Source organism: Sceloporus occidentalis, unplaced genomic scaffold (genome assembly GCF_023333645.1).
Source record: "Sceloporus occidentalis isolate IW3139 unplaced genomic scaffold, rSceOcc1.0.p SCAF_3, whole genome shotgun sequence".
Taxonomy (NCBI): domain Eukaryota; kingdom Metazoa; phylum Chordata; class Lepidosauria; order Squamata; family Phrynosomatidae; genus Sceloporus; species Sceloporus occidentalis.
The window spans coordinates 214,311,332-214,338,207 of NW_028316983.1; the positions used below are offsets into that span (position 1 = coordinate 214,311,332).

Below are 26,876 nucleotides of genomic sequence, written 5' to 3' on the forward strand. Positions count from 1 at the left end.
AGCATGGGTAACATTTGTAATATATCTTTATACTTAGGAATCTCATCTAGTTCCTTCATGGCTGTCTTTCCAACTCTTAGGCTACGTCTGACAGTGCTTTAACTGCCATGGCTCCATCCTATGGAATCTTGGGATTTGTAGTTTGTTATGGCAACAGAGATCTCTGCCAGAGAAAGCTATATATCTCACAAAGCTACAAATCCCAGAAATTCATAGCACTGAGCCATGGCAGTTAAAAGCACTGTCAAACTGCATTATTTCTACAGTGTTGATGCAGCTTTAGTCTTCTAATATCTTGACTATAGTCTCCATTTTAGTTGATAACTGAGCAAAAGTATAGGAAATTTAGCATCATAACAAATCTGATCAAATTTTAAAAATATTTTTAAAAAGCTATAATGTATTACATACATTGCTTCCTTCCATTTATTTTACCCCATCAAAACAATTTAACACATTCTGAGACTGCAATTTGGCTGTAGATATGAATTTTCCTAGGTAGCTACCTTCATAACATTATAGCTGCAAGATTAATCACTGTTCTATTAATCAGGCATATATTCTCTGGCATAAAAACATAATTGGAAGAAATCTGATTTCACAGCTGACAAAACATCTGATTAAAAATGCTTAAGAGGCAATCCTCAGGTACAGCCTAACTGGAATAGTTTAACATTTCTAAAAATACACTTAATTATCTTCTTCAGGAAATATACTTTAAAATGTTTTTTCTTGTGGGATATAAATGAATTATTTGCTTGATTGAGTACAACACCTTATGTGGCAATTATCCTCAGAAGTCTTATTTTAGAGTTGCTCTACTTACTTCAGAAGTCCTTTAGTGAATTAGTTGGTAAAGGACATATAATAGAACAATGCCAACAATAAAACATTGCTTCTCTGATTACTATGGCCCAGTTGGTCAAACCAGTTGAACAGTTATTTGGCATTAGGCTTCCAGTTAAAAAGAAACAGGTCCCTGGGACATATCGTTTCTGGCATCCAAAACCTGTTCTAGATTCTACACACATATTCTGTGCCTGGTAGTCCTAGGCTGCTGCCACACCACAAAATTAATGCAGTTTGATACCTCTTTAACTGTCATGGCTCCATCCTGGTATTTGTAGTTTGTTGTGGCACCAGAGTTCTCTGGCAAAGAAGGCTAATTATTTCACAAAACAACAAATGCCGGAATTGCATAGTATTGAGTCATGGCAGTTAAAGCAGTGTCAAACTGCATTAATTTTACAGTGCAGATGCATCCTCAGTTATGCCTGGCCATCAGCTTTCTAACAATGGACAGAATATAATGTCTAGGGTTGAGGGGATCCATTGGATAAGTGCTTTTTCCATGCTTCCATATTTAACTAATGGCTGCAGGGGGTAGTATGAAAGCATATTTGTCATTTTTCAATCCCCCCATTTAAAACTTAGGTACAAAAATCTTTGCAAAGCAGGAGGTATTTTGTGTGTGCGTGTGCACGTGCTCTTATTTTTCTAGTAGCCAAAGCAAATGTTGCAACATATTAATGAAAATCCACAGCCTCTTCGCAGTGCAGGTGATGTGTGTATAATAATTAACTTTTTAAAAACACCAGTATATTATATATACGCATGTACAGAAATTTTGGTAAAGCTGGGTCAACTTATCTATGGGTCCATGTAAGTACTGACTTTCAACTCTTATCAAAAAGATAAGTGTGGTGAAAAGTGAGAACATAATTCAACTTTAAAAGAAACATGGAGCTCCTCTACTGTTTCTGCTGTGGTGCTACTTCTGACCTTTTTGAATGCCTAGATGGGAAAATGACAGCAGTGGCAGCTGTTTGACAACTCTCACAGGAGTGCTAAATGGTACTGGACTTTGAAGGGTCTGAATAAGACATTTGTATATGTTTGTCAGCTTTTCTTGATTAAAATAAGGCAACATTATCACATTAAAGTTAAAGGCTGTAATCACTTCTAACGCAGTTGCCATTTTCTTTGCTTTGCCTAATTATCCATTTGACATGCATGTGCTTTCTTAGCCCCACCTGTGCCTGGTGGTTTTCCCTACACATTGCACAGCTACCATTTACTGTAGTTCCTTCCTCATCCATCCATCCTTTAGAGTGAACACTAACAATTATGCCTTCCAAAATTTTCTAAATTCTTTGACATTGTTTTTCTTTGTTTTGTCCTTTACATCTGTTGTTGTTGTTGTTGTTGTTGTTGTATGCCTTCAAGGCATTTCTGACTCATGGCAACCCTAAGGTGACCCTATCTGGGGTTTTCTTGACAAGTTTCTTCAGCAGGGGTTTGCCACTGCAGTCCTCCGAGGCTGAATGAGTGTGTCTTGCTCAAAGTCAACCAGTGGGTTTACTCTGATCTCCAGAGTCATAGTCCAACACTGAAACCACTACACCATGCTGGTTTTTATATATTATTTCCATGCCAGCATTCTCTGAAGATGCCAGCCACAGATGCTGGTGAAACGGCAGGAACAAACTCTTCTAGAACATGGCCACATAGCCTGAAAAACCCACAAAAAACTATGGATGTGGCCATGAAAGCCTTCAACTTCACAACAGCTACAATCTCCGGTATTCAGAGACCCATTGGGAAATTATTGCATAGCTCAAAGCTATGCAGTTCTCTGTGTGGAAATATACCTATTTCTGAATGAAAACAAACAAACAAACAGACCCTGTGGATATATGCTTTCAATATGAAGACAACAGTTCCCATTTTCCTCTAGTGATTCACAAGCCCATGAATTTATACAGGAAAGCACCAGTTACTCAGAAACTCCTGGCTGCTGATTCTTTTGGTCATCTGCTTTTTAGCAATATGACGTTTCTTCGACAAAGCCAACTGTAATGTTAAGGCAGGGGGAGGAGATATCAAGAAGTGGAAGAAACACAATATTAGCAAATGAATGAAAAACCAGGAAAGTCAGACAAATTTCTTGCTCAGTAGAAACAAGACAGCTTTAAAAGGTTTTGTTTTCTGTCATGTGATGGCTTACTCTAGATTTGATGAAGCATGTTGGGAGAATGTTTTGTATAGTTCCAATATTACAGAGTTACAGTACTAGGGAGACCCCTTGTGGTCAAAATAGAAATATTTTCTGACATCAAGAAAACACAGCTTGGATTGCAAATCCACTGAGAAAAACATACCACACCAATCAAATCTAAAACAAAAACGTTAAAGGCCATGGTGGATGAAATTATAGACATGATTAGAACGCTTCCATTTTTAAAAAAATAGCTGTGGGAAGAGGGCATTGGGCCTGTGGCAGGGGGTTACTGTTTCCCCAGGCCCTTTTGTCTAATATAATTCTGCCCCAAAGTTGCTACAGGTCAAGTCTACTTTATCCATAATTTTGAAATCTGAAATATTCCAAAAAACATGTCAGATAAGGGAAACTCAACCTGTATTTGCCCTGCTATGAAAAATATCTGTGACACTCATAATATTTCTTTGGGGGGGTGTCAATAAAAATGGGGGGCTGTCCAGCACATGCATTATGGGGGGGGGGGCAGAAAATCCACTCTCAGTCTTACTGCCATTCACAGCTGCTTGGGGTTTGAGGCAATGCCAGCACTTGGGTCCACTGCTTGGATGGTTTTTGTACAACCTGAAGCAGCTACAGGAGGAGCAACTAAAAAATTGAGGATGGATTCCTCACTCCCTTGATAACAGATCCACCTACTGTCCATCTGTCCATCTTAAGTCTGGCTTGAAGATACAGAATCTTAAAAATGAAGGGTTCCCAATCTCCAATTAGTACCTGAGTAGCAGATAGAGAAGGCTCATATGTCACCTAATCACATTCTTCCTCACCATGATGACATTTCTTAAAATTACAGCAATTATTTGCAAAAACACATAATCACTGTGTACCACATTTTATAGAAATGTGTGTCCTATTTTAGTGCCTATTTTGTTTTGCCCCCTTTTTAACAATGTATAAATGAGCATTGTTTTTCCCCAATCAATTTTCCTCCTCACTGTAATCATAGAGTATGATCTTTCAACTCTTACCTGGTACTTTTATTAACCGAAATTTGCAAAGTTGTAAGCAATCATTCAAGTTCAAAAAAAGTTGTTCTACATTAGGGCTAGATAGCAAAGGTAGGTCTCCTTTGGGTAGATGCTTCTTTAGAGTACCAGGGAAACTACTGCAACTTAAGTGATGGGGAAAACAAAGTGGGAGATGGAAAGAGGTGAGATTCTCAGCCCAGTTTTGAGGTTCACACTTGGATGCATTCCTCATAAAAAGGTAAAAAAGCACCAACTTCAAAAATAACACTTATTTTTTATGCCACATAATATTTTAAAAATGCAAATCATCCATACATTCTTAAGGATTGGTGTCTTTGGTATGGCCATTAACATGTAGATTCCCTGCTCTGGCTGGATACAGTATCTTGTTGGTATCCACTGGGGTTTGGTTCTAGGACCCCCTGTGGATACCAGAATCCATGGATGTGCAAGTCCCATTCACTACAGTGGCATAGTAAAATAATGTCCCTTATCTAAAATGGAAAAAAATCAAAGTTTGCTTTTTGGATTTTATTAATTTATTTGTGCATATTTTCAAGCCATGGATAGTTGGATCTGTAAACAAAGAATCCGTGGATACAGAGAACCAACCATACCAGTGGTGGGAACCATGTATTGTTCTAGATGTTTTGACTTATAACTTCTAGTGTTCCTCTGCATTGACTATGCTGGGTTGGGCTGATGGGATGCAATCCAATAACATTAGGAAGGCCAGATGATTCCTAGTTCTGCCCCACATGTCATTTTACAAGTAAGGTACCATTGTAGATAACTGCCTTACTATGTTTGAACATTAGATTGAGCTTTTGAAAATTTGATCTAAATCTCACTGGAGAAAGTGGAAGAAACTTGTAGCATAATGGGGAAAGGGTAGAGGAAATAAAGAGATTTTTTGCAACTAGTGTAAAATGTGACTGCCAAAATGTTGCCAGGGAGCATGTAATATTCATCTTGAAAGGGTTGTTTCCAGATTGGGGGCGCATCCACATTGCACTATTACAGCAGTTTAATACCACTTTAACTGCCATGGTTCCATTCTATGGAGTCCTGGGATTTACTGTTTAGGGAGTGGCTTATAATTCCCTGACAGAGATTTCTAGTGCTAGAATTCAGGGGAATACAACAGAGAATTCGCAGTTCCTCATCAACCTACAAATCCCAGAATTCAAAGAGGATGAATCCATGGCAGTTACAATGGAATCAAGCTGCTATAACTGTACTGCTGCTGTAATCTATTGTTGCTGCTGTTTGTTTATTAACTAGTTTATTCATTTTATTTTAGGCTGATTTATTGCATCTTAATATTTTATAGTTATTAAGTGTAAATGCAAATAAATAATTCTTAACTTTGATTATAATACTTCACAACAACTGTTGATGCAAAAGTGTCCCTTCTTTCCAAATACAATTAAGACATCATTTAATCCCTATTTCCAAGGAGATATTGTCCAGTCAGACCATCCATCCATTATAAACATGTATTATCTTTTCTTGGTCCCTGCAGTTATTTTGCCCCTTTAACCCAGTGCCTCATTGATTTCTAATAGGAAAGAATTAGATCTGCAGCTGTCTGGTGACATTATGTTGTGTAAGCACTACAGACAGTGCAGTTATGCTGTACTGGAAACAATGAACCAGGAAGTCACAACTTAGTTAAAACCAAGCCAGGTCTAGTGACTGCTTGTTATAATCTTCTGAAGTCAAAGACAAGACACAGTACTTTCTGAGTGCAGGGAAACACGTTCTTTTATCCACAATGCCTGGCTATTCAGAATTTTACTTCAATGTGAATCATGGTTACCTGGAGGGGCTGGTTCGTGGCTTTAAAGGTGGAATCTTGCAGAGTTCTGACTATGTCAACTTAGCACAGTGTGAAACACTGGAAGGTGAGTTGGGTTAAATTGAAGCTCAGTTTTGTGAGGTTGAAGGTACCACTGCTGCCTGGATAGCATTGTCTTGCTTGGGAATTTGCAGGATGAGGGGGAACATGTTGAATGTGATAGTTAACTAATCCTTGATGAAAGATCATTTTGAACATGTTATTGATATGTAAAAGAACATGAATTCTCCTCAGAAGAGGTAACTGGATGGAAGAAATGAAATGAGAAAATAGTGACGAAAATTTGTCACTTATTTTGAGGGTTTGATCAGAGCTAGGCTTGTATTATGCAATTTAAATAATGATGATAATGTATACTACTAAGATATCAATGTGTGAAAACAGCATTTTTGATACTGGTTCTATCCAAAGCTAGGTAAATTTAGGTGTTTATACTATAACTCTCCAAATCCCTTTGGCCAGCATACCAGGTTCTAGCTGGGGGGATTCATAGAATCATAGAATCATAGAGTTGGAAGAGACCACAAGGGCCATCCAGTCCAACCCCCTGCCATGCAGGAAATCTAAATCATAGCATCCCCGACAGATGGCCATCCTGGAACTATTGTCCAAAAAATTAACTTTCCTAACTTCTGGTTCAGTCTTTTTGGTAGCCCAATGTTCTATCATGTTACCTTAGTAAGATGTATACTCTATTTATACTAGTAGCCCAGCCATGTCAAACCACTGCTTCACATCAGGAGGACTAGTGTCTTATACCCAACCATTTGTCTTAATGTTATTACAGGCTTTGTCAGTAATTGTTTTATTGCTGCTGTTTTAGCTTAGGCTGCAGACACAATGTTAACTTAAATCTTAGCTAGTAAAACAACATCTGTTAGCAGCAGCAGGAGGACAAATTATGCCATTCTGCATAGATATTTCTGATATATAAATGAAGGAGGGCAGGCCTTTCTGAAGCTTTGGGGAGGGAAAATGCAATAGTCATATTTCTAATTATATGCAGAGGAAGTGCAAAGTAATTCCTTCCACATGAGCCTCACTTCTCAAGTTCTAAAGATAGATCAATGTATACATTATTTGGCAACATAAATCACTACTCTCATGAAGCCAGATGTTTTATTCCCCCCCCCCCCCCAACTGATATTTAATAAAGAATTGCATAGTTCAGGCAAATCATGTGTTTCTTTCCTTATCAGCATTCCATTGCAGAAATGGCAGGTATGACAATGCATTTCTGTGTGTACAGGAACTATGTCCTCCATGTCACCCAGGGCTGCCTGGGGAAAAGGACAAGATGGCCTGCACTCACTTATTCACACACCAGCATATCATGCCTGAGGCAACCACTACTCTCTCCCTGAAGGCAAGGCTAGCCATGATGTTGAGAACAGGTAGAATATTGTTTGCAAGAGATTTCATGCTCAAATGACAATACAACATACCATGTTGTATGAGCAGTGTTCAACAAATACCTGTACATCATGTTCATGTCGGGCATGTAACCTCCCCAGCTGCTCATTCAGTTATTGATTCGACTAGTCTGTTAAGGAGAGCCTGACAGGTTATTCATAGTTGAATGAGTATTTTCAGTTTCAGTGTGGGTTTCTCCACTATCCAAATCCAACACCCTATTCCAGTCTTTTCCAAATTTGTTGCATTCTAGATGCATTGGAGTTATGTTCCCATCAGCTTCAAACAATATGGTCCATGGTCTTGGGTGACATGAGTTGGAATCCAAAACATCTGGAGGCTATAAGAGTAGGGCACTAGGCTCCTTCAGGTATTCTGAGTTCAAACACAAATAAATCCACATATATTAACCTCAAATGAATGTGTTTCAAGGTCATCACAGGATTCTCTGGTCATTATGTGGCTAGAATTTCACATACACATTTTTTTCCTATCAGAATAAGAGTCATGATGCAGTAAAGTTCTGGATGTGTTTAGTTACCTGACTGTCCCTTTGCAGCTTGTAAGGGTATAACCTGTACAGTGTTTTACCAACAGAACCTTGTTTTTAATTATACAGCACTTTGTTTAACGTAAAAACCTTCCTTAGTTTATACTGGCAGGCCTCAGCCTAAAGCAGAAATAGCAGAGACAGGTAGGTACACATTGATGTGCAATGATGTAATTTAAAAAGTCTCCAGAAGCTTCAAAATGATTTCAGTGGTCCCATATTCAAGGGACTGTCCTTGTGTGCAGCTTCTAAAGCGAGCTTGGTATGCAGAGGAGCGCTTGATATCACATATTCTGATCCCAATGGGTTCCAGTTCCTAAAAATAGAATCAAAATAAGAAAACAGTAATAAAATAAAATCTTTTAGAAAACAGTTAATAAAACCAGGGGTGATAGATAGTGTTGTTTTATTAATTGTTTACTAAGGGATTTTTTTTTAGCTTTTTCTTATTTTTATTTCTTTTTTTAGCTAATGGTTTTGTTGCATTTGTTTTTATTGTGAAATTTTAGTACTGATTTTAGAAAGGAGCTTCACGGAAAGGGAAAATGTGGCCCATAGGCAGAATGTAGCCCATGAGGTTCTGTGGCCGTGGCATCACTATCTTTGGTGACACCTGATGAGGAGGACTGCTGGGGATAGGGTTGCCATACCTGAGGACCTCCAAACCGGGAAAAATGTAGGACAAGGTTTTAAAATGTAGGACTTTTTTTTTTTTTAATTTCCTGGCCAGGAAATTAAAAAAAAAAGGTCCTACATTTTTAAACCTTGTCCTCCTTCCAGGCTTGGGAGGAAGCCTCGGCCTCCTCTCAGGCTGGGAAGGGGCGCGGGGGCCGCCCGTCATCGCGGCCATCGCCACAGTGGCAAGCAGCCTCCTCCTCCTCCTCCCAGGCCCCGACAAGGCCTTGGAGGACTCCGCAATTGTGGAGCCGCCTCCAAGGCCTGGCTGGGGCCTGGGAGGGAGCATCTCTGTGGCCGGAGCTCCGACCGCAGAGAGCGCTCCTAGGCCTCAGTGAGGCCTTGGAGGCCCCCGCGGCGTGTGCGGGGGCGGAGGTGGCCACGGGTGGTGCCGTCCTGGTTTTGGTGCCAAACTGGACCGGGACTGGGTCGGCACCACCCAAAGCGGGATTGTCCCGCCTACAGGCGGGATATGGCATCCCTAGCTGGGGAGGGTGAAGGGCTGCCCTACCTCCTCCTGCTAACTTGCTCACCTGCATCCCCCTCCTCATCCACCTGGCCCCATTCTCTGGCTGCCCTCCCTCTCTGTCAATTGCCTAGTTGCCCAGTTGCCCCCCTTGCCCTGCCTTCACTTCCCAGCTGCCCAGGTTTCACAACCTCTCCTAGCTACCTGTCCATCACAAGGCGTATTCTCCAGGGAGAAAGTCTTGTGATGGAGCAACCAGGAAGGGCACATGCTCCCCCCCCCCCACCAAAAGGGGAAGAGAGTCCAACTGGGTGCCTCCCTTCCATCTAGGGTGTCACCTGGTATGGTCCGCACTCCCCCCACACCTCCTCAGTCATGCCACTGTTCTATGGAAAGACCAGAGTCCCCCCTCCCCATTAAAATAAATGTGACTTTTTTACACAAAGTGCCAAAAACCACCTCAAAAACATTACAAACAAGGTGGTTTTGCCCCCCTCCCCTATAGACCTAAGTCCATCCAAGGCTACAAAATCCCCCATCCCACCCCACAAATGGGCTGAAAGTTGGCCAGCAATGAAACTGGAAGGAAAGCCTTTGGTTTTGAACAAGCAAAGATGGAATTTGAAATAAAACTATGCACATATGATGATCATCTAATCAGGAAAATGTGTAAAACATTGCTAAAAATGGACTTGGAAATCAAGCAAACTAAGGAATGTATGACATGTGGGCCCAAAATATAGGCTATAATATTGAGTTGGGAAAATGTGAGAGTGTGGGCTAAAAGATTAAAAGTAATATTAAGCTATGATCTTCATGAACTTTTAAACAAAGTGATATATAGGTGGTATCTTATCCAAGAAAGATTAACTTAAATGTATGAAGGTTCTAAAAATATATGCTGGAAATTTGAAAAACATGAAGGAACGTTCTACTACTTATGGTGGAAGTGCAAAAAGAAGAAGAAATTTTGATGAAAGATACAGGGATCTTTGCAAGAAATTTTCAGAATGAAGCTACAAATGAAATTTTTTTATACTGGGTGAATATATTGGGTGAATATACAATACTCTTATATACAAGCAGCCAGAATGTTATATGCTCAAAGTTGGGGAAAGGTGGAAATAATCAAAATGGATATTAAAGATATTTAAAATGGCTGAAATGGACAAACTGACAATAATAATTAAAGAGAAGTCTGCAGATACCATTTTTTGAAAGATCAGGAACCATTTTTATATTGCCTTAAAAAAAGAAAAAGGAATGACAATGCTGGTTGGTACAGGATACTGAATAACTTGTTAAAGGAAGCTAGAAGATTACTGCATATTAAGTATAAATAAGGAAGAAAACAATATTACATATATGTTTATGTTTTCAACTTGAAGGGCAGGAAGTCAAACATTTTTGTGTGTCTTTTTTGAGAGAGAGTGTGGTGGTTATAATTTTGTTTAGCTCCTATGTTGTACTGTATGTTGCACTGTATTGTAGAATGTATGGTGTATATAGTTGGCGAATAATAATAATAATAATAATAAGATGATGATGATGATGATGATGATGATGATGATGATGATGATACCAAAAATAAAATTAAAAAGATCAAAATTAAAAAACCCGAACAATCAAACTTTGAAGTGGTGTGGGATAATTTCTCATTGCACCAGGAGCACTAGTGCGGCATTATGGGGGTGTGGGGTGCAACCCCCCCAGTTAAAGCCCCCCCCCCCCATTTTAGATCCTGGATCATCTGACCTGAATGAACAATTTTTACAACAACATATGGTTTAACTAAACAAACAATAGTGTGTTAAAGTCTGAACTTGGCTATTGAGTGTAAGAAGAAAAAGTATGAAAGGTGGTAGAATTGTAATCTTCTTTGTGTCTTTACATAAAATATATTTTGTCCTTGTTGTTCTTTGGTGTGTGTGTGTTTTATTTTTATTTTTTTTTTAATCTTTCAATTCTGTTTTTAGACCTGAAGTTACACTTGCAGACCACAGACTATGGGAATTTCTTGGCCAATGAAACTGGGCCTTTGACTGTTTCTATCATTGATGACAAACTAAAAGCCAAACTACTGACAGAATTTCATTATTTTAGAAACCATGCCTTTGAGCCACTTTCTACATTTTTAAACTATATTACGTAAGTAATATTACCTGCTTCAGTACTGGAAATCTAGACATTTAAAATGTATAAATTAAATAAAATCCCAAGAATGATCTGAAGTTACTGCTTCCTTAAGTTTGCCTATAAATGATATTATACTTCATTATATTATTTCTATTTCTAAATCCTATTAAGGAAAATGGTGCACGTGCCATGGATGTGTGTCCCATTGTTTCTATCAGAGCCTGCCTTCTGCGTGAGCTCAAGTCCATGGAAGGCAAGCTCGTGTAAGGTGTGGGCCAACTGTAATATGGGGAAAAGTTAGGCAAATATGTGTTTTCTCCTTTTGGTGATGTATTACCATTTTCTGTTGGGAGATATTTAATGACTATGAGTTCCTGAACAGATCAACCCTGAACTCTCTCTGGAAGCCAGGATCACTAAACTGAGGCTGTTGTATTTTGGCCACATCATGAGAAGGCATGAACCATTAGAAAAGACAATAATGCTAGGAAAGGTAGAAGGCAGCAGGAAGAGAATGAGACCACATGCCAGATGGAAGGACTCAGTCAGATAAGCTATAGGCCTGAACCCACAGGACATGAGTAGAGCAGTTGGGGACAGTGGATCTTGGAGATGTCTGATCCACTGAGTGCCATGATTCAAAGTTGACTTGAGGGCAGCCAGCAACAACAACAATGATTTTTAAACCTTTTAAATTTCAAAAACAAAGGAAAAGATTTTTTACACAGAGGCTGGATGCCCTACTTTAAAGGGTACACCTCTGGCCACACACCCTTGTGACACCACAAAGGATCATTTCTATGCTCTCAGGTTTGGACCGTGAAACCTCCTAACCTGGCCATACCATACCTTCCAACATTTCACAGATAAAAATAGGGGCATGTATGTCAGTGTGTAAGGCATGTGGCCTAGCAGCATAAGGGCAAGACAACAAATGTGTGGTCAAATGCAAAAGGACATCTGTGAAAGCCTATATATATGTGTGTGTGTATTTGAGGAGCACCAGAAATCGAGGATCTGCCTCATTACTTGCTTTCTTGCTCACTATATACTGACCCAAGAACCAAATTCATGGGATCTATTCTGTTCAATTTACAGTCTAATACTACCTCTGAAAAGATTTTTTACCTCTTGTCTGACATTGATTCTAAGGTAACTTATAAGATTTCATTGTTTGCCTCAGCAGCAATCAAAATTCGGGCAAGAGTTATAGCAGACATAGCAGTTGATTGCCATGGGGATGATGTTTTCTAATTTTTGAAGTTGTTTTTAATGTTGTTTTAGTTAAGTGCCTGGAATTTTATTATGTTTAATGTATAAAATTCGGATGTTAGTTATCTGATGGAGCATTTTACAATTTTGAATGTTTGTTATTGGTTTTATATATTAATCATGTGAATGGCCTTTGGCTTAAGCATTAATAAAATTGAATTGAATATATATATCACTAAAAATCCCGAAAGTCAGAGGGTTCAGGGGTTGGCAACCCCCGGCCCGCGGGCCACATGCGGCCCGCCGAGGCTAGGGGACCGGCCCGAGCCCGGTCCTGCCGCCGATTGCCAAAGGCCCCACGCCGGCGGCAATCGGCGGCAGGACCAGGCCACTCACGTGGGGCCTTTGGGGGGCCGCCAGCCTCCTCCCTCTCCGCTTGTGCGAGAGGTCAAAGGCCCCGCGCCCTCTTGTGAGAGGCCAAAGGTCTCTTGCGCAAGTGTGCGGGGCCTTTGGGGGGCCGCCGACCTCCTCCCTCCTTCTTGGCCTCCGCGGAGGCCGGGAAGGAGCCGACAGGGCCGAGAAAGAGGGGGAGGCCTCCAGCACTGGTGGGCCCTGCCGGCTCTTTTGCCAGCCTCTGATGGGGCCAGGGCCCCCGTCAGGGGCCGGCAAAGAGGGGGAGGCCTCCAGCGCTGGCCCCGCCCCCGGAGGGTGGAAGCTCTGCCCCAGGCATGCAGCTCTGCCCCCGGAGGGTGGAAGCTCCACCCCTGGCACGCGGCCCCGCCCCCGGAAGGTGGAAGCTCCCCCCCAGCTTCGGCCCCCCAGTTGTCTGAGGGACAGCAACCTGGCCCCCGGCTCAAAAAGGTTGCCTACCCCTGATCTACATTGTAGAAATAATGCAGTTTGACACTGTTTTAAGTGCTGTAGCTCTTGGAATCTATAGACTTACAAGGTCTTTAGTCTTCTCTGCCAAAGAGTGATGGGGCTTCACAAAACTACAGATCCCAAGATTCTGTAGGATGGATCCATGGCAGTTAAAGTGTTGTCAGACTACATTATTTCTACAGTGTACTTGCAGCCAGGGTGAAGTACAGGCCAAAGCAATTTCAACAAAGCAAAACAATTTAAAATTTAAAACAATCCAAGATAATTTAAACAGACTAAAAGCATAATGAACAATTTAATATTGATATATTGATGAGCTTTTGGGGTATGTCTCCTTTCTTTGGCTTTTTATACTGCAGCACCTTGTAAACAAATCATAGTGAGAGAGAACTTGAAGCTGCTTTGCAAATGCTTAACTATTTTATTTAGTATTCACCTTTGCAAAAGTTTGGTGACTGCTTGGCTTTTATTATATGTGGCTTTTTTCTCCCTGGGGGGGAAATGTTTATCTGATGTTTATTTTTCTCCCACTAGGTACAGCTATATGATTGACAATGTAATTCTGCTCATTACTGGAACACTGCGCCAACGACCTATCGATGAACTGGTTCTGAAGTGCCATCCTTTGGGCAGCTTTGAGCAAATGGAAGCTGTTAGCATCGCTCCAAATCCTGCAGAGTTATTTAATGCAATCTTGGTGGACACACCATTAGGTATGTCTGTCAACAAGATATCAAAGTGAATATCAGAGTGGGAAATACATAGCCTATGGAGGCAGGCATGATGCAGGCAGGTTACTTGGCATACAGCCCCCCTGCCAGGATCCCAAATATTAGTGGTAAAAAAGGCATTTCAGAAGCCTAAAACATCCTAGCACAAACTAAAAACATGGCAGAATTTCTCCCATGGCCCCTAGGGATCTCACTGGTAATTAGAGATCCAGTAATAATTCAGTGTTTCACAGGAACCAAGGTGCTTTCATGAAGTGGTGTTCTGCCCCCCCCCCCCCCCACACACACCCTAAAAATAGCTATCGGCATTTGCAATCAAAACTGTAGTAAAAGTAAAAGCAGAGAGATACTGCAACCACACTCATGCTTTTCTTTGTTTCTTTTGTGGAGGTCACAAATGAAACAAAGAAAAATATGAATGTGGTTGTAGTATCTCTCTATTTGGCACTGTGGTAATAATAATAATAATAATAATAATAATAATAATAATAATAAATTTAATTTTTTCCCCATCTCTCCAATGGATCGAGGCGGGTTACAACAGTGAAAAATTTACAATCATAAAACAATAATAAAATACATACATACAACATCAGGCTTATAAGATCATATTAAAATCACTACAACATCATAATTTGCACACAACATCTTGGGGTAGTCAGGGTAGTCCATACCAGTGGGAGTAAGATGATCAGTCAGGGAAGGCCTGTTGGAAGAGATCCATCTTGACGGCTTTTTTTAAGTTGTCAAGTTTGGTGATATGTCAGATCTCTTCCGACAGGCCATTCCATAATATAAGAGCGGCTGAAGTTGGCTGGAATTTATCTCAGCATTATCAGTCAGATACCTGGTGGAGATTTGGATTAGCAAGCATACCATTTTAAACCACATCATCTTTTTGTACATATACAACAAATTAGGAATGTTCAGCTATCAGTTACCTTCCCTCTTTCCCTTGGTATTATTATTTGTAATACCCTGTTAATGCCCTGGGATTTTAAGCAGAAGGGGGAGGGATGATATCCATATGGCTTGAGTCCAAACTTTCTCCCTATTTGAATTAGTTTGAGTTCCTTGCAGGGAGGCTTTCTTTCTGTCCCACCACCATCTAGGGCTTTCTTGATGGCTATAGAACTTCTTCCCAGAGAAGATTAATTTGAGCCTCTCTCTCCTTCTTCCAGTACACAAAGATCTTTTAACCTGGACAGGATTTGGTCATTGGCTGGTTATGACAGAAAAGTTTTTAATGGGGATGCTGCATTATTGTTATAGGTTAGATTAATGCTGTTTTAATGGGATGGTTTATCAAATTCCTTTTAAAATTCCTATCATGATTGCTTTTAGCCTCATTTTAATTACATTGTGAGCCACTTTGGGTCCCACACTGGAAGAAAAGTGGGATAATAAGAAAACAAATAAATTGTTCTGATGAGTGGATATAACAGAGCTATTCTCCAAGCAGAGGGGTAAGGAATATATTCTTCTCTCTGTATGAAGAAGGGATGACATGGATGTTCTTCAGGATATCAGAGGAGAGCCATCCCCTTTATGTCATCACTTTGGTTCTTGAAGAGAGAAGATCTGGGGCCTCGGATCTACCAATGTCTTCATCCTTGATCATATCAGGTGCCCTTCTTCTGCTTCTCCAAAACTTAGCTTGTTCCTTTTGTTGTTTTTAATGTCTGATTTCAGCTGATTTTTTTCAAGATTGTGTATCTGAAACTGATCTGGATGAAATGAATATTGAAATCATGCGCAACAAGCTGTACAAGGTAAATATTGTAACCACAATAGCCACCTTGGCTGAGAACAGAATGCAGTACAGATAATTTGGACATGTTCAGATGTGAGGGAGAACCTAGAAAAACCAAGTGTCTTTTGCTTCCTCTCATTTCCCTGAATAAAATGTTCACATCTTTTCTTATACTCAGCTGTACAAGGCATTGTATTTGGGGAGACTGCATTTTGGTTATTCCTTTCAAATATATATGCATGTCCTCCTTTTAAGTAAATGCTAGCTGGATTTGCTCAATGAAATTTCACTGGATTCAAGGGAGTCCCACCAGGGTAGATTCTAGAGCTACTAAACAAAAAGATGTAGGTCTCCTCCAGACAGGACAAATGTATGGGGAGTATGTGGTATTCAATGCTGTAATTTCAGAATTTTTTTTTAAAAAGATCAAGACAACATTTTTGTTTTCCCAAACTATTTTCTGGCAATTCTTGCACCAGCTGCAACATTTTATTCCCATCCACAAGTGGATTTCTTTATAGGCATATCCATACTGGCAAAAGAGGCAGGATGGATCAGGATAGATTGTACCAGGTGGTTGCTGATGGTACCACTTCTGCATCCAGTTGTTTACAACACCTTTTCAGCACTGCTGGGAACAGCAAAGGATTGAGCCTACACCAACCTGTTCTAGGACACAGCAGAACGGTGGTGGTGGTGGGGACTTCCTAAGGGGTGCAAACAAAAAAGCTTCTCCCTGGGGTTCCTGGGGAATGTGTTGCAATAAGAGGGAATGATATATGGTTCTTCAGAACAAAACTGACAACTAAAGGTGCAAGTACCATAATTTTCAGCAAAGTTTGTGCTGCCCAAGGACACATTCATACTGGTTATAAAGACCAGAAAGACCCAGTTTTTGTTCTTGTTCTTATTGTTGAAATTCATGCACATTTTTTTAATCCTAGAATATTTTCTGTCAGCTCCTAGTACAAACAGAAACTTTTTATACATGTTCCATGGTTCAGTTTATTTTAACCCAGTATAAAATGGGAAAGAACAGGAATAAAATATAGGATTTTTTCAATCAATCTGGGACTTTTAAATCTGAATGTGCCCCCAAACCTTCCCATACTGATTAAAAAAAAAGCTGGGAATTATGGCACACCCGTCCCCCGCTCTCGTTTGAGAGGCACAATCTGTGTGGTACCGGTATCGCTCCAGGACAGGCAATGGACACCGGTGGTTTGAAAGAATATGCGAAGGGGTGGCGAAGATATGGTGGCCCTCTGTGGGAATGGTGGACACCCCCCTACCCCTTGACCTGGTTGCTAGCCATTGCACAGAGAGAGACTGTGGACCCATTTTGACCCCCTCCTTCTGTTTTTCCACAAAGTGCCATATGAAAAAGTTTTTATTGATACTATATGTGATGTGTGTAGTGACTTGACACCGCTGTTTGCGAGCACTATGCTTTTGGGATTTTGAATGCCATGCCAGGGCTTGTAGCAACAACCACTGGGAGGTGTGTTGATCTATCCATGTTCACCACTGCCTTTAATCTGGCTTTAAACGATGGGGACAAAAGCAGTTTAATCTCAGCATGCCAACCTCATTGGATTATATTATCGTGGTTCGTGGAGTAAGATTCTATGATTCTAAGACAATATATTAGCTTTCCTTTCCTCCTGCAGTGAACATGCGGGAAGTTGATACTGACACTTCCCGCACGTATCAAGTTAATAAAACCCTAGTAAAGTTTATTGCTGATACTTCAAAGAAGATTTAAATGTAATGTTTCATGGTTTTTTCCCTCTGTTCTTTAGTCTTATCTTGAGGCATTTTATAATTTCTGCAAAAAACAAGGTGGCACTACAGAAGATATAATGTGCCCACTTTTAGAGGTAAGAAAATTTTAGTCTCTGTGTAGCAAACCTGGTTATCAAAGACCTCACTTGAAAGAGGTCTGCAGGGCCTTTAACAATGGTGTGGCTGGGACATTTGTGATATTTCAGTTTGTCTCATGACAGTTTTTCAGTTGGCCACTGTGCTCTGCAACCTACTTGAACATTTTGGATGAGAGAACTTGCACTGGTTGTATTTCTTCCTTCCACAGTATTGTAGATGAATTTTATTCAAACACTACCAGTCATATCAATCATGTGTTTAATTTCATTTTGATACAACATTATCAGAGTTGTGCACTAAAATCCACCTCACTTTAAAAAAACAATGGCTGAGGGTGAAATGAGATGCTATGTAAAATAAACAGCAGGCAGTCAAGGTTCGATATCCCTTTTCTCACAGCATGGGAAGTGTATGCATCCTCCCTCTGCTTATTTATCTTTTAACTTATGAATGAGCATTTATGGACTAGTTCAATCCAAACGTTTCACTATGGGGTACAACAATAATAAAATATGAAATACACACAAAATGCAAATGCACAATATACAAATTAATATGCACTATTTATGTGGTTAATTAAAGAGACGCTGGGGAAGGCTTGCACAACCCTCTGGAGAGTTTGTTTTTTTAAAAAAGCACACACACAATCTCTTGCATGTGTATGCACAATTTTAAGTAAAAACAGATGGAAGGAGGATTTAAACTTTCCCCACTCGTGAGTTCTAGTCACAATCCTGATTCGGGCCACATATATCTACTTTAGAGTAAAAATAATAATAGTGATTTTAAATTGTACCCAGGCATTTAATATAATATGCTGTTTAGCCGTAGGATATAAAGAATTACATTGTAATACTAAACATAGACAAGATTTAATCAGAAGAATAATTAATGCCCAAGTTAGGCTGTAATAAATTGCCATATACTTTGCTGCCTGAGGTAAAAGAGAAAATTGTGGCATCCTCTCTCCACAACCATTCCCCATAAAGTAGAGAACAGGATTGATACTTGAATTTTTATACCAGCACTGGTGATGAGACAGTATCCAGGAGTGCAGAACAGGCTGCATGGAATAGAATTTTTGTCTCCAGCAGATGAGAGTAGCTAAGGGACTCAGGATAAATGGCTGGTGGGTGACTGCTACTATTTTTCTCAACCTCTTCTGCCTGAAGTAGTTGCTTTTACTCTGCGGTTATTCAGATGGTGAAAATAATTCAGGATGAATCCAGGTTGAATTTCCATTGTTCACATGCATCCCGAATGCACCTGATTAAGTTGGGGGGCTGCCAAAAAATCAACTTAATCCGGGATAATTGATGTTGGGTCCCCCCCCCTCCATTAGTTTTTCAAAAAGGTCTGCATAATCTGTAGTGTGAATTGATGAGAATAGACCTGAATAGACCCAAGATAAATCTCTGTGTGCCTTGAAAATGTTCTCAATGCCTTCACATCATTGACTCTATCTTTATTTGAATGCTTGCATGTGTGAGCAAAGAAACTTGCAGTGATGCACATTGATGTGGTGCCATAGTGTACACAACAAACCTAAAATGTGTGAGTGAGATGATTTGCATCATCACACTAAAAAATCGATGTCTGAATGACCCCTCTGTCTAATGGTATGGCTGGCCCTCTGCATTTCCCTCTGTTATTCAGTAATATTTGCAGAGTGGTTAAAGAGAAACAATAATGAAGCTATGAATAATTATGCTCTCATGTGTTAATTGCATTCATTAAGAAGTAAAGGAAGGTGGCATGATTTCATTGTTCACATAAATCTTTTGGACAGACTCATATATTGAGTTACTTATTATAACAGATTCATTTACAAAATTGACAGCTACAAAATAGCACTGGGATAGAATGTTGCAGATCTGACATTTTTGATCCTGGTCCAGACATTCTGGCAGGCATATCAACATCTGCCTCTTTTGGAATTAATTTGCTGCCAGTTGATCCTGAGCCGGAGAGCTCCATTGTTGTGCTGCTTATATTATGCATTATGTCTACTCACTTACTTCTATTATGATTTTTAATACTCTTTCCAACCACCTTGTACCATGATATCAGGGTGACTCAGAATAAAATAAGCAAGCATTAGACTGATAAAGCGTAGAAATTTAAAAACCATAGCACAGTATGCATGTCAAGCAAAAATCCTGAAATAGGGCTGGTTATGAATGTTACAATGCACATTTTACATTACATTCAGTGACTATGTAAAAATAATGTATAAGCAATAAATGCTTGAATATCTTAAGTGGGAGTGTAAGTGGAAACACACAGTTGAACAGGCAGATACTTTTTTTTAGACAAAAATCTACTGCATAGATTTTTCTTTTCTGTTTCAAAAAGAAAGGGAATTCAGTTCAGCTCAATACCCGTAATGCCATTCCCACATTCATGGTGAAAACGTCTCATGTTGAATTACTATCACATTAGGAAGTGCTAAAGTCTGCAGCCTGGCTGGCCAGATACATACAAAAACAGAGATTCTGCACTTTTATTAGTTGCATAGAAGATACCCCTGTATATAAAAGAATTGCCTTCTTCTACACAAATTTTTAAAGTATAGGAGCCCTGTCCTCTTTGCATTTGGCCATCCTAGCAGCAGCACAGGCACCTCAAGTGGCATAGGCACTAGCAACAGAATTATGTGACTGGAATATAAGAGCTCACATACAGTATGTCCCAAGCTGATAACAAAGTGAGGTACACATTCCTGTTTAAGACTCCTGTCTATGGTGGTGGTGCTGCCCACATTCTTGCCCAGGTAACTCAGGGTAAAACTAAACCACATATGAAGGAAGGGAGGGGGTCACTGCCAAGCAACAGAGTGGCAACATTTTCTAATCTGGCCTTGGCAGGTTTCACTGGTTAAAAAATTTGGCTTCTGCTACATAGTTGCTAATGGTGTTTGCACTTGTTCAAAACCCTTTTGCACTATCTTTCATTAGTAGAAATAACATGCATTCCCAGTTGGCAGAAAAAAATGTTTGGTTAACCTTTCTGTTATTAAAAACAAAACAGACCATTCGTTCAAACTCTTGCAGCTGCTTTCTATTAGCCACGGCCAAGAAGAAATGTGAGCCTCCACTTAAAAACATATTGTTAACATTTGACTTAATAGTAAATATCCCCCAAATGATTTTCAGTGATTAAAACTGTGTGATTTCAAATTGATTAAAAGTGTTCTTCCTTAATTCAGTTTGAAGCAGACCGGCGGGCTTTTATTATCACCATCAATTCATTTGGCACTGAGCTGAGTAAAGAAGACAGACAGAAGCTGTATCCAACGTGTGGAAAACTGTATCCAGAAGGTTTAGATATGCTTGCCAAAGCGGAGGATTATGAGCAAGTGAAGGGCGTTGCTGACTACTACGCTGTATGTAAATAAAAGATAGCTACTAACAAAAGCATGCTGTGTTTTCAACATTCCATGATATGTAGTGCCAAAGAAATAACATTAGGCATTTGTTCAGCCACAATCTAAATGAAAAGAACCCAAGAAAGAGCTGATTCTAAGACTATGGGAATTACATGGAGCAGTTGCCAAGGGAGGAGGCACTGACTTTGTCCTGTCCAGTTTTGTGTGGATTTTGACTAGTTGAGGAAAGAGATTAAGTTCATGATGTACGTGCTGACCGGTGTATTGACAACATGGTGTATTGGTCTGAATTTTGGACTACTCTTGGAGTTCAGAGCTTGAATTCCTGGTCATCCATGAAAACCCACTAGGTGACATTGGGCTAAAATGTCTCAGCCTAAAAGGAAATGTTTGCAATGGCAAACATTTTGCAATGAATAAATCTTGCCAAGAAAACCCTACTATAGGGCTGCCATAAGTTGGAGTCGACTTGAACAAGAGTAGTGAGCAAGGTCAGGCAAATACTTAGGTCCTGACCTATTAAGACTGAGGCAGGAGAAAGTAGCCATTAGGTCTTTTCTGTCCCACTCATAAGGGTCTTCTGCTGCTAACTCTCATCCATAATCTAAGTTTTTCTTTTTTTAAAAAAACTGTGTAAGAAACTGTTGCACGAAACTATCTAGTTTGCTGTTGGATAGTTGTTGGATGTCTGTTCACTGGGCTAGGGTTGCCATAATTCTCTACTAAAACCCGGGACAAAATGTAGGATAAAATTTAGACCAAAATATAGGACAATTGTAGGATAAAATTTAGCCCCAAATGTAGGACATTTAAAGTCCTCAATTTTTCTTAAATGTCCTACATTTTGGGCTACATTTTATCCTACAATTGTCCTATATTTTGGTCTAAATTTTGTCCTACATTTTGCCCTGGTTTTTAGTAGAGAATTATGGCAACCCTAAGGTCTGGGACTTGCTCCTGAGTAGACATACATAGATTTCAGCTTTGATTTGTATGATTGATTGGGAAATGTTCAAACTAGTAAAACCCCGTCCACTTCACTTTGGCACCATTTAGTGCTCTTAACACCACTGAATGCTGGAATCTGACATCTGAGACTGCTGCCAAATTGATCCTTGAAGATAAAAAGATTCCTGACTCTTATATTGTGTTCCCCTGAGACCCTGTCCCATCAAGATAGCTGATAGATCCTCTGCTGCTGGGTGGATGAATTCACTCTGGATTTTACCTCTGATCCTCCTGCAACTGCCCTGAGTAGAAGGGTACATCTACTAGTGCAGTACCACAGTTTGACACTGACAGAGATTTCATTCAACTCAAAGCAGCTGGAGGATAAGCAACAAGAAAATTTGCCATTATTACACTAGTGGATGCATCAGTTGCCCCTGAGTCCCACGGAATTGATTATTTCTTGTTAGGGAGCTCTACCTGAGGTCTTTTTCATGCCAAAAGGGAGTGTATTCCAGAACTCCCTCTACTTTTTATGCGAAACTTATCTGAGATTCTGTCCCACTTGGAGATGACTGTACACAACCCTCCTCTGAGATCACTGTGATAATGATCCATAAATATAGCCAGACATCAAAGATTTAGAAATGAGGCAGGTTGAGCTAGGGAGAAAATGTGTATAGTGGCATCCAAGCAAAAGTAGTGTTGTATCCCCAAAGACTATATGGACAAGATGGAAAGAAGGGCATCAACCAGTCAAAATATTACATATTTTAATGTTGTAATAATTTAATTCTATTTTAATGTATCACTTTTGTATCCTTTCAATTGCACTGTTCTTTTAATATTGTGAACCACTTTGGGTGACAGTTTTGGGGAAAGAGCGGGAAACAAATAAATACTATGATGATGATGATGATGATGATGATGATGATGATGATGATGATGATGATGATGATGATAGTCAGTTACAACTTATAGCCTTTTTAGTGTAGCATAAGCCACAGTTTCAACTACTGGGTGATCTACCTACTGTCCAAGCCACCTCTCCCATCATGCAGCCTACATGCTGGAGAATATCAACCATGTCTGGATTGGAGCCCACCAGGGCATGGATGAGTAGGTAGCTCCCTTCTGCCATCTGGGGAAAGGGGCCAAATGTCAACCTTCAAGTAGGCAGGTGCTCAAAAGACTTTTCCCCCAAGGTCCCAGACAGAGATGTCTCTTTAGGTAACCAGCAAGCCAAGACATACCCCCCCCATATGGAGCCAGCCCAGTGCCCATTCACATGTAACAGGCATGCCACAGATGTATCTGTTCCTCTTAGATTGACTTCCCAAGAGCCAGCAGCTCTCTTCCTATTGATCCAACAAGAGTCCAGATCTCCTGGGGCAATCTAGCCATGCCAGCAATGAGGTCAACCCACTTTGGCATAATAGGAACTGGTGCCTACCACAGCTTCATTTCTCTAGGGCACAAACAGCATCCAGGCTTTAAATAATGACCCCAGCCTCTCTGAAAAGAAGCATGGTACAATACGAAGCTTCATTTTCTACAATTCTCTAGTTGCTCATTCTTGTAACCATGCAACAGGGCTGGAATAAAGATGCAGCCACAGGAAATCCAATATTTGTTTTCAGACAAATCCATTTCATGTTGCTGTAGTTCTCTTCCACACTGCATGGTGGGTGCATTGACAGACATAATCGTTCCTCACAAAATTGGAAGACAATGTCACCTCATAGATGATGTTACTTTGTAAAAGTAGTTGATGCATGCACACGCAGCTGCCTTATGTCAAATACAAAAATTGATCCTTTTGCCAAAATATTGTCTATATTGATTGGCAGCAACTCCTCAGAGTTTCAGTCAATAGTCTTTCCCAGCCTTACCTGTCAGTGTTGAACCTAGGACTGTTGCACGCAAGTTGCAAAGCACATGCTGTGTTACTGAGCCAGTATAATTGTTCTGTGGAAGTACTGTGTATTCCTGAGTGGGGAGGAAACCAAATTGGGAACTCATGAGCCACAAGAGTAGCACTCTCAATGAACATATTTACCAAAAAAAAAATACTTATAAACAATTAGAAATAATACACGTAAGCTAAATAAAACTATTATTTAGGTGGTTGTTTGTGCTTTCAGGAATACAGGGCTTGCTTTGAAGCTGTAGGAGGTGGTACAGGTGAAAAAACACTAGAAGACGCTTTTTTTGAACATGAGGTAAGATGTTCTTTCTCTAGCTTAAAGTGCTCTCTTCACTACACTGATTTTCCTTCAACTTACTCAGAGTCAGTGGTGAGAAAAAACAGTGATGAGCATTCAGGATGTGACACTTCATTATGAATGAAGAGCTACTACTGGGGATATAGAAGCATTTGTCAGGTCTATATTTTTGTACAATCTTGCCAGATTTGGATCTGGTAAACCAAGGCACAGTTATACACCCAAATCTACACTTCTCAAAATTTCCCCAACTTATTCCTACATAAATAAATGTATATTACAATGTGAATATTAAGAACAAGTGTATTTTATTTTATTTTTTTCATTACACCAAGGTAAGCACATAATCACATTAAGCTGCAGGCAGTAATTGCAATAGTGGGCATATTAGGAAAGGTGCATGACAAAATGTACATATTAGGAATAGGAAAGTATGTTTTTATGTACACACTTTAAAAATGGATGCAGTTTTTGCTGCATTCGACAGGTGCAAGTTAAGGTTGAAAGCAACTTGTAGCAAGGAAAATGAGAAATCTGGCTAAATAAAAAGTGGTAGATTTATCTGTCCTTATTTCCTACATCATGAGGCCACCAAGTGTTTGAGTGATGACAGCTTCTAGACAAGCTGCCTCATCTTCCCAGTGAACCAATGCTCATAGCCATTTATATGTGTGGCCCCAGAAGCCAAAATAGTGGGATTCTATTCAGAATACTTCTAATTAATTTACTGAATGTTGCACTTCAGCATTTAGAGAAGCATTTATTTCTTTAGTGAGTCTCTTCTTTAATGTTTCTGACCTTGTTGCCCCAAAGCTTCAGCTGTAGCTTCGCTTCAGTCCAGCAGATATTAAAAAAGCAAAAACAGTGCTTCATTCCCTGCTGCTGCTGCTGCTGCTGCTGCTTGTAAAGGACTTTGAGATCCTTGAGAGTGAAAGATGTAATGCACAATTAATTGTCTCTGATTTCCCCCCTAATGAAATGTATTTCTTGTACATTTTTCTGCAGGTCAAAATGAACGTGCTAGCTTTCAACAACCAGTTCCATTTTGGTGTCTTTTATGCCTATGTAAAGCTGAAGGAACAAGAAAGCAGAAATATTGTATGGATTGCAGAATGCATCTCCCAGAGACACAGAACAAAAATTAACAACTACATTCCAATTTTCTGAAGTACATATTAACAATGGGTGTTAACAGTATCATATAACTACTACATTCAATATAGCTTTCTTCTGTTTCCAATCAATTTGCAAAGAGAGGTCAGATTTTACGTTACGGCCATCAAGAAAGGGGCATTTTAGAAATTATTTATAAAACTGTCACAATTCCATTAGCTGTTCAAATGAAGAAGCTCAATCTACAAATTTGGCAATTTTCAGTCACAACAATACCGGAAAGTGCCCAAATAAAAGGTGGACATGTGTCCTACCTTGAGAAGACAGTCCTCTAATTCAGTGTTTTCTGAAACTAGCTGATGTGGAAGAACTGCAATTCCTACCTCCACATTTGCCAGGGGGAACCATGTTTGTGTCCATTGGCTACAATTATTTCTTTCTTTTCCAGAAGCTTTCTGGGGACCCTCACCTTTGCATGGCCCACCATGTTGAGCATGCTGCTCTAGTTGAAGATAACCTCTCTTTGCAAGGTCCACTAATCCATCTTAAAGATAAAAGACAAAAAAGGGGACATAAGGGGCCTTGCAGTTTCCCACAAACAGATAGCACCTGGACAGTGGACTGAGCAGACCTATTCAGTCTAATGAGGGATCAGTCATCCCCATTAGAGCATAATGTCTGTTTAAACTATAGTCATTATTATGAATTTGAATCCATACATAGGCAGATGTTATGCAAACCTGTGGCCTCTTTTAATCTCTCTTTGGCAATGTGCAACTGGCCTTTGTATCTGAGATAGCATTGTGAAAATCATGGTATCCCCAAACTGAGTAGCAGAACAAAGACAGTTCATTAATAGCAACATCTCCAGTACTATACAATTTTAAGTAGTCTATCTGAAGAAGCCCTGTTGTTAAAAATGGCTTTAATTTTGTCTTTATATTCAATGTGATGTAACTGTGTTTCAAAATCAGAGACAGAGATAATGTTTGACAGAATGCTTCTGTCAAACTACTTAATTTTGGTTTTTGAACAGTATGCCTAGTTGACCAATAATAATTATAAACATTATTTTTAATTTGTTTGATGTCTTGCATAGAAAATAGTGTGAATCCAGAGATCTTTTTGCATAGATACAGTCAAGAACCTTTTCACACGATTTTTGTTCTGTCTTCTGCTCCTAAAATAAATTATCATACTTTCTGATAGGGCACCTGTTGTGAAAGTGAAAAGATGATCAGAATCAGTGTGCTCCCCATAAGAGATCAAGCTATGAGAACCAACAATTGCAAGCATAGGGAAGTGAACACCATCTTTCTCTCTCACACACACACTATACTGAATGTGAGGCCTTGCCTTCATCCAGAAGTTTTCTTTCTACAATGATCAGGTCCAGAAAACTGATTTGTATGCCAATATGTAATGCTGAGTTACGGTAAATAGGTTAATGTGTGCTACTTTTCCTAAACTGGATTTTTAAAATCCTTCCTAATGCATTAATCCAGAATTTTGCTATATCTCCTTTTCTGTTCCACACATAAATAGGGTTACATTTGGGACTGTTTACATGAATAAACTGAATGACAACTAGTGAGTGGAGAGAAGGCCTA

At 39.8% G+C, this 26,876-nt stretch overlaps 1 protein-coding gene across 1 annotated transcript; it reads left to right on the forward strand.

Moving 5' to 3' along the window:
* The first annotated feature begins 5,763 nt into the window (after positions 1-5,763).
* LOC149317466 (V-type proton ATPase subunit d 2) lies at positions 5,764-26,311 on the forward strand. Its single transcript, XM_089518916.1, has 8 exons — positions 5,764-5,936; positions 10,971-11,142; positions 13,759-13,937; positions 15,648-15,727; positions 17,511-17,588; positions 20,801-20,977; positions 24,073-24,150; positions 25,159-26,311. The coding sequence occupies exons 1-8, from the start codon at positions 5,807-5,809 to the stop codon at positions 25,318-25,320; spliced, it is 1,056 nt and encodes a 351-aa protein (XP_089375042.1). The 5' UTR covers positions 5,764-5,806; the 3' UTR covers positions 25,321-26,311.
* The last annotated feature ends 565 nt before the right edge of the window (positions 26,312-26,876 follow it).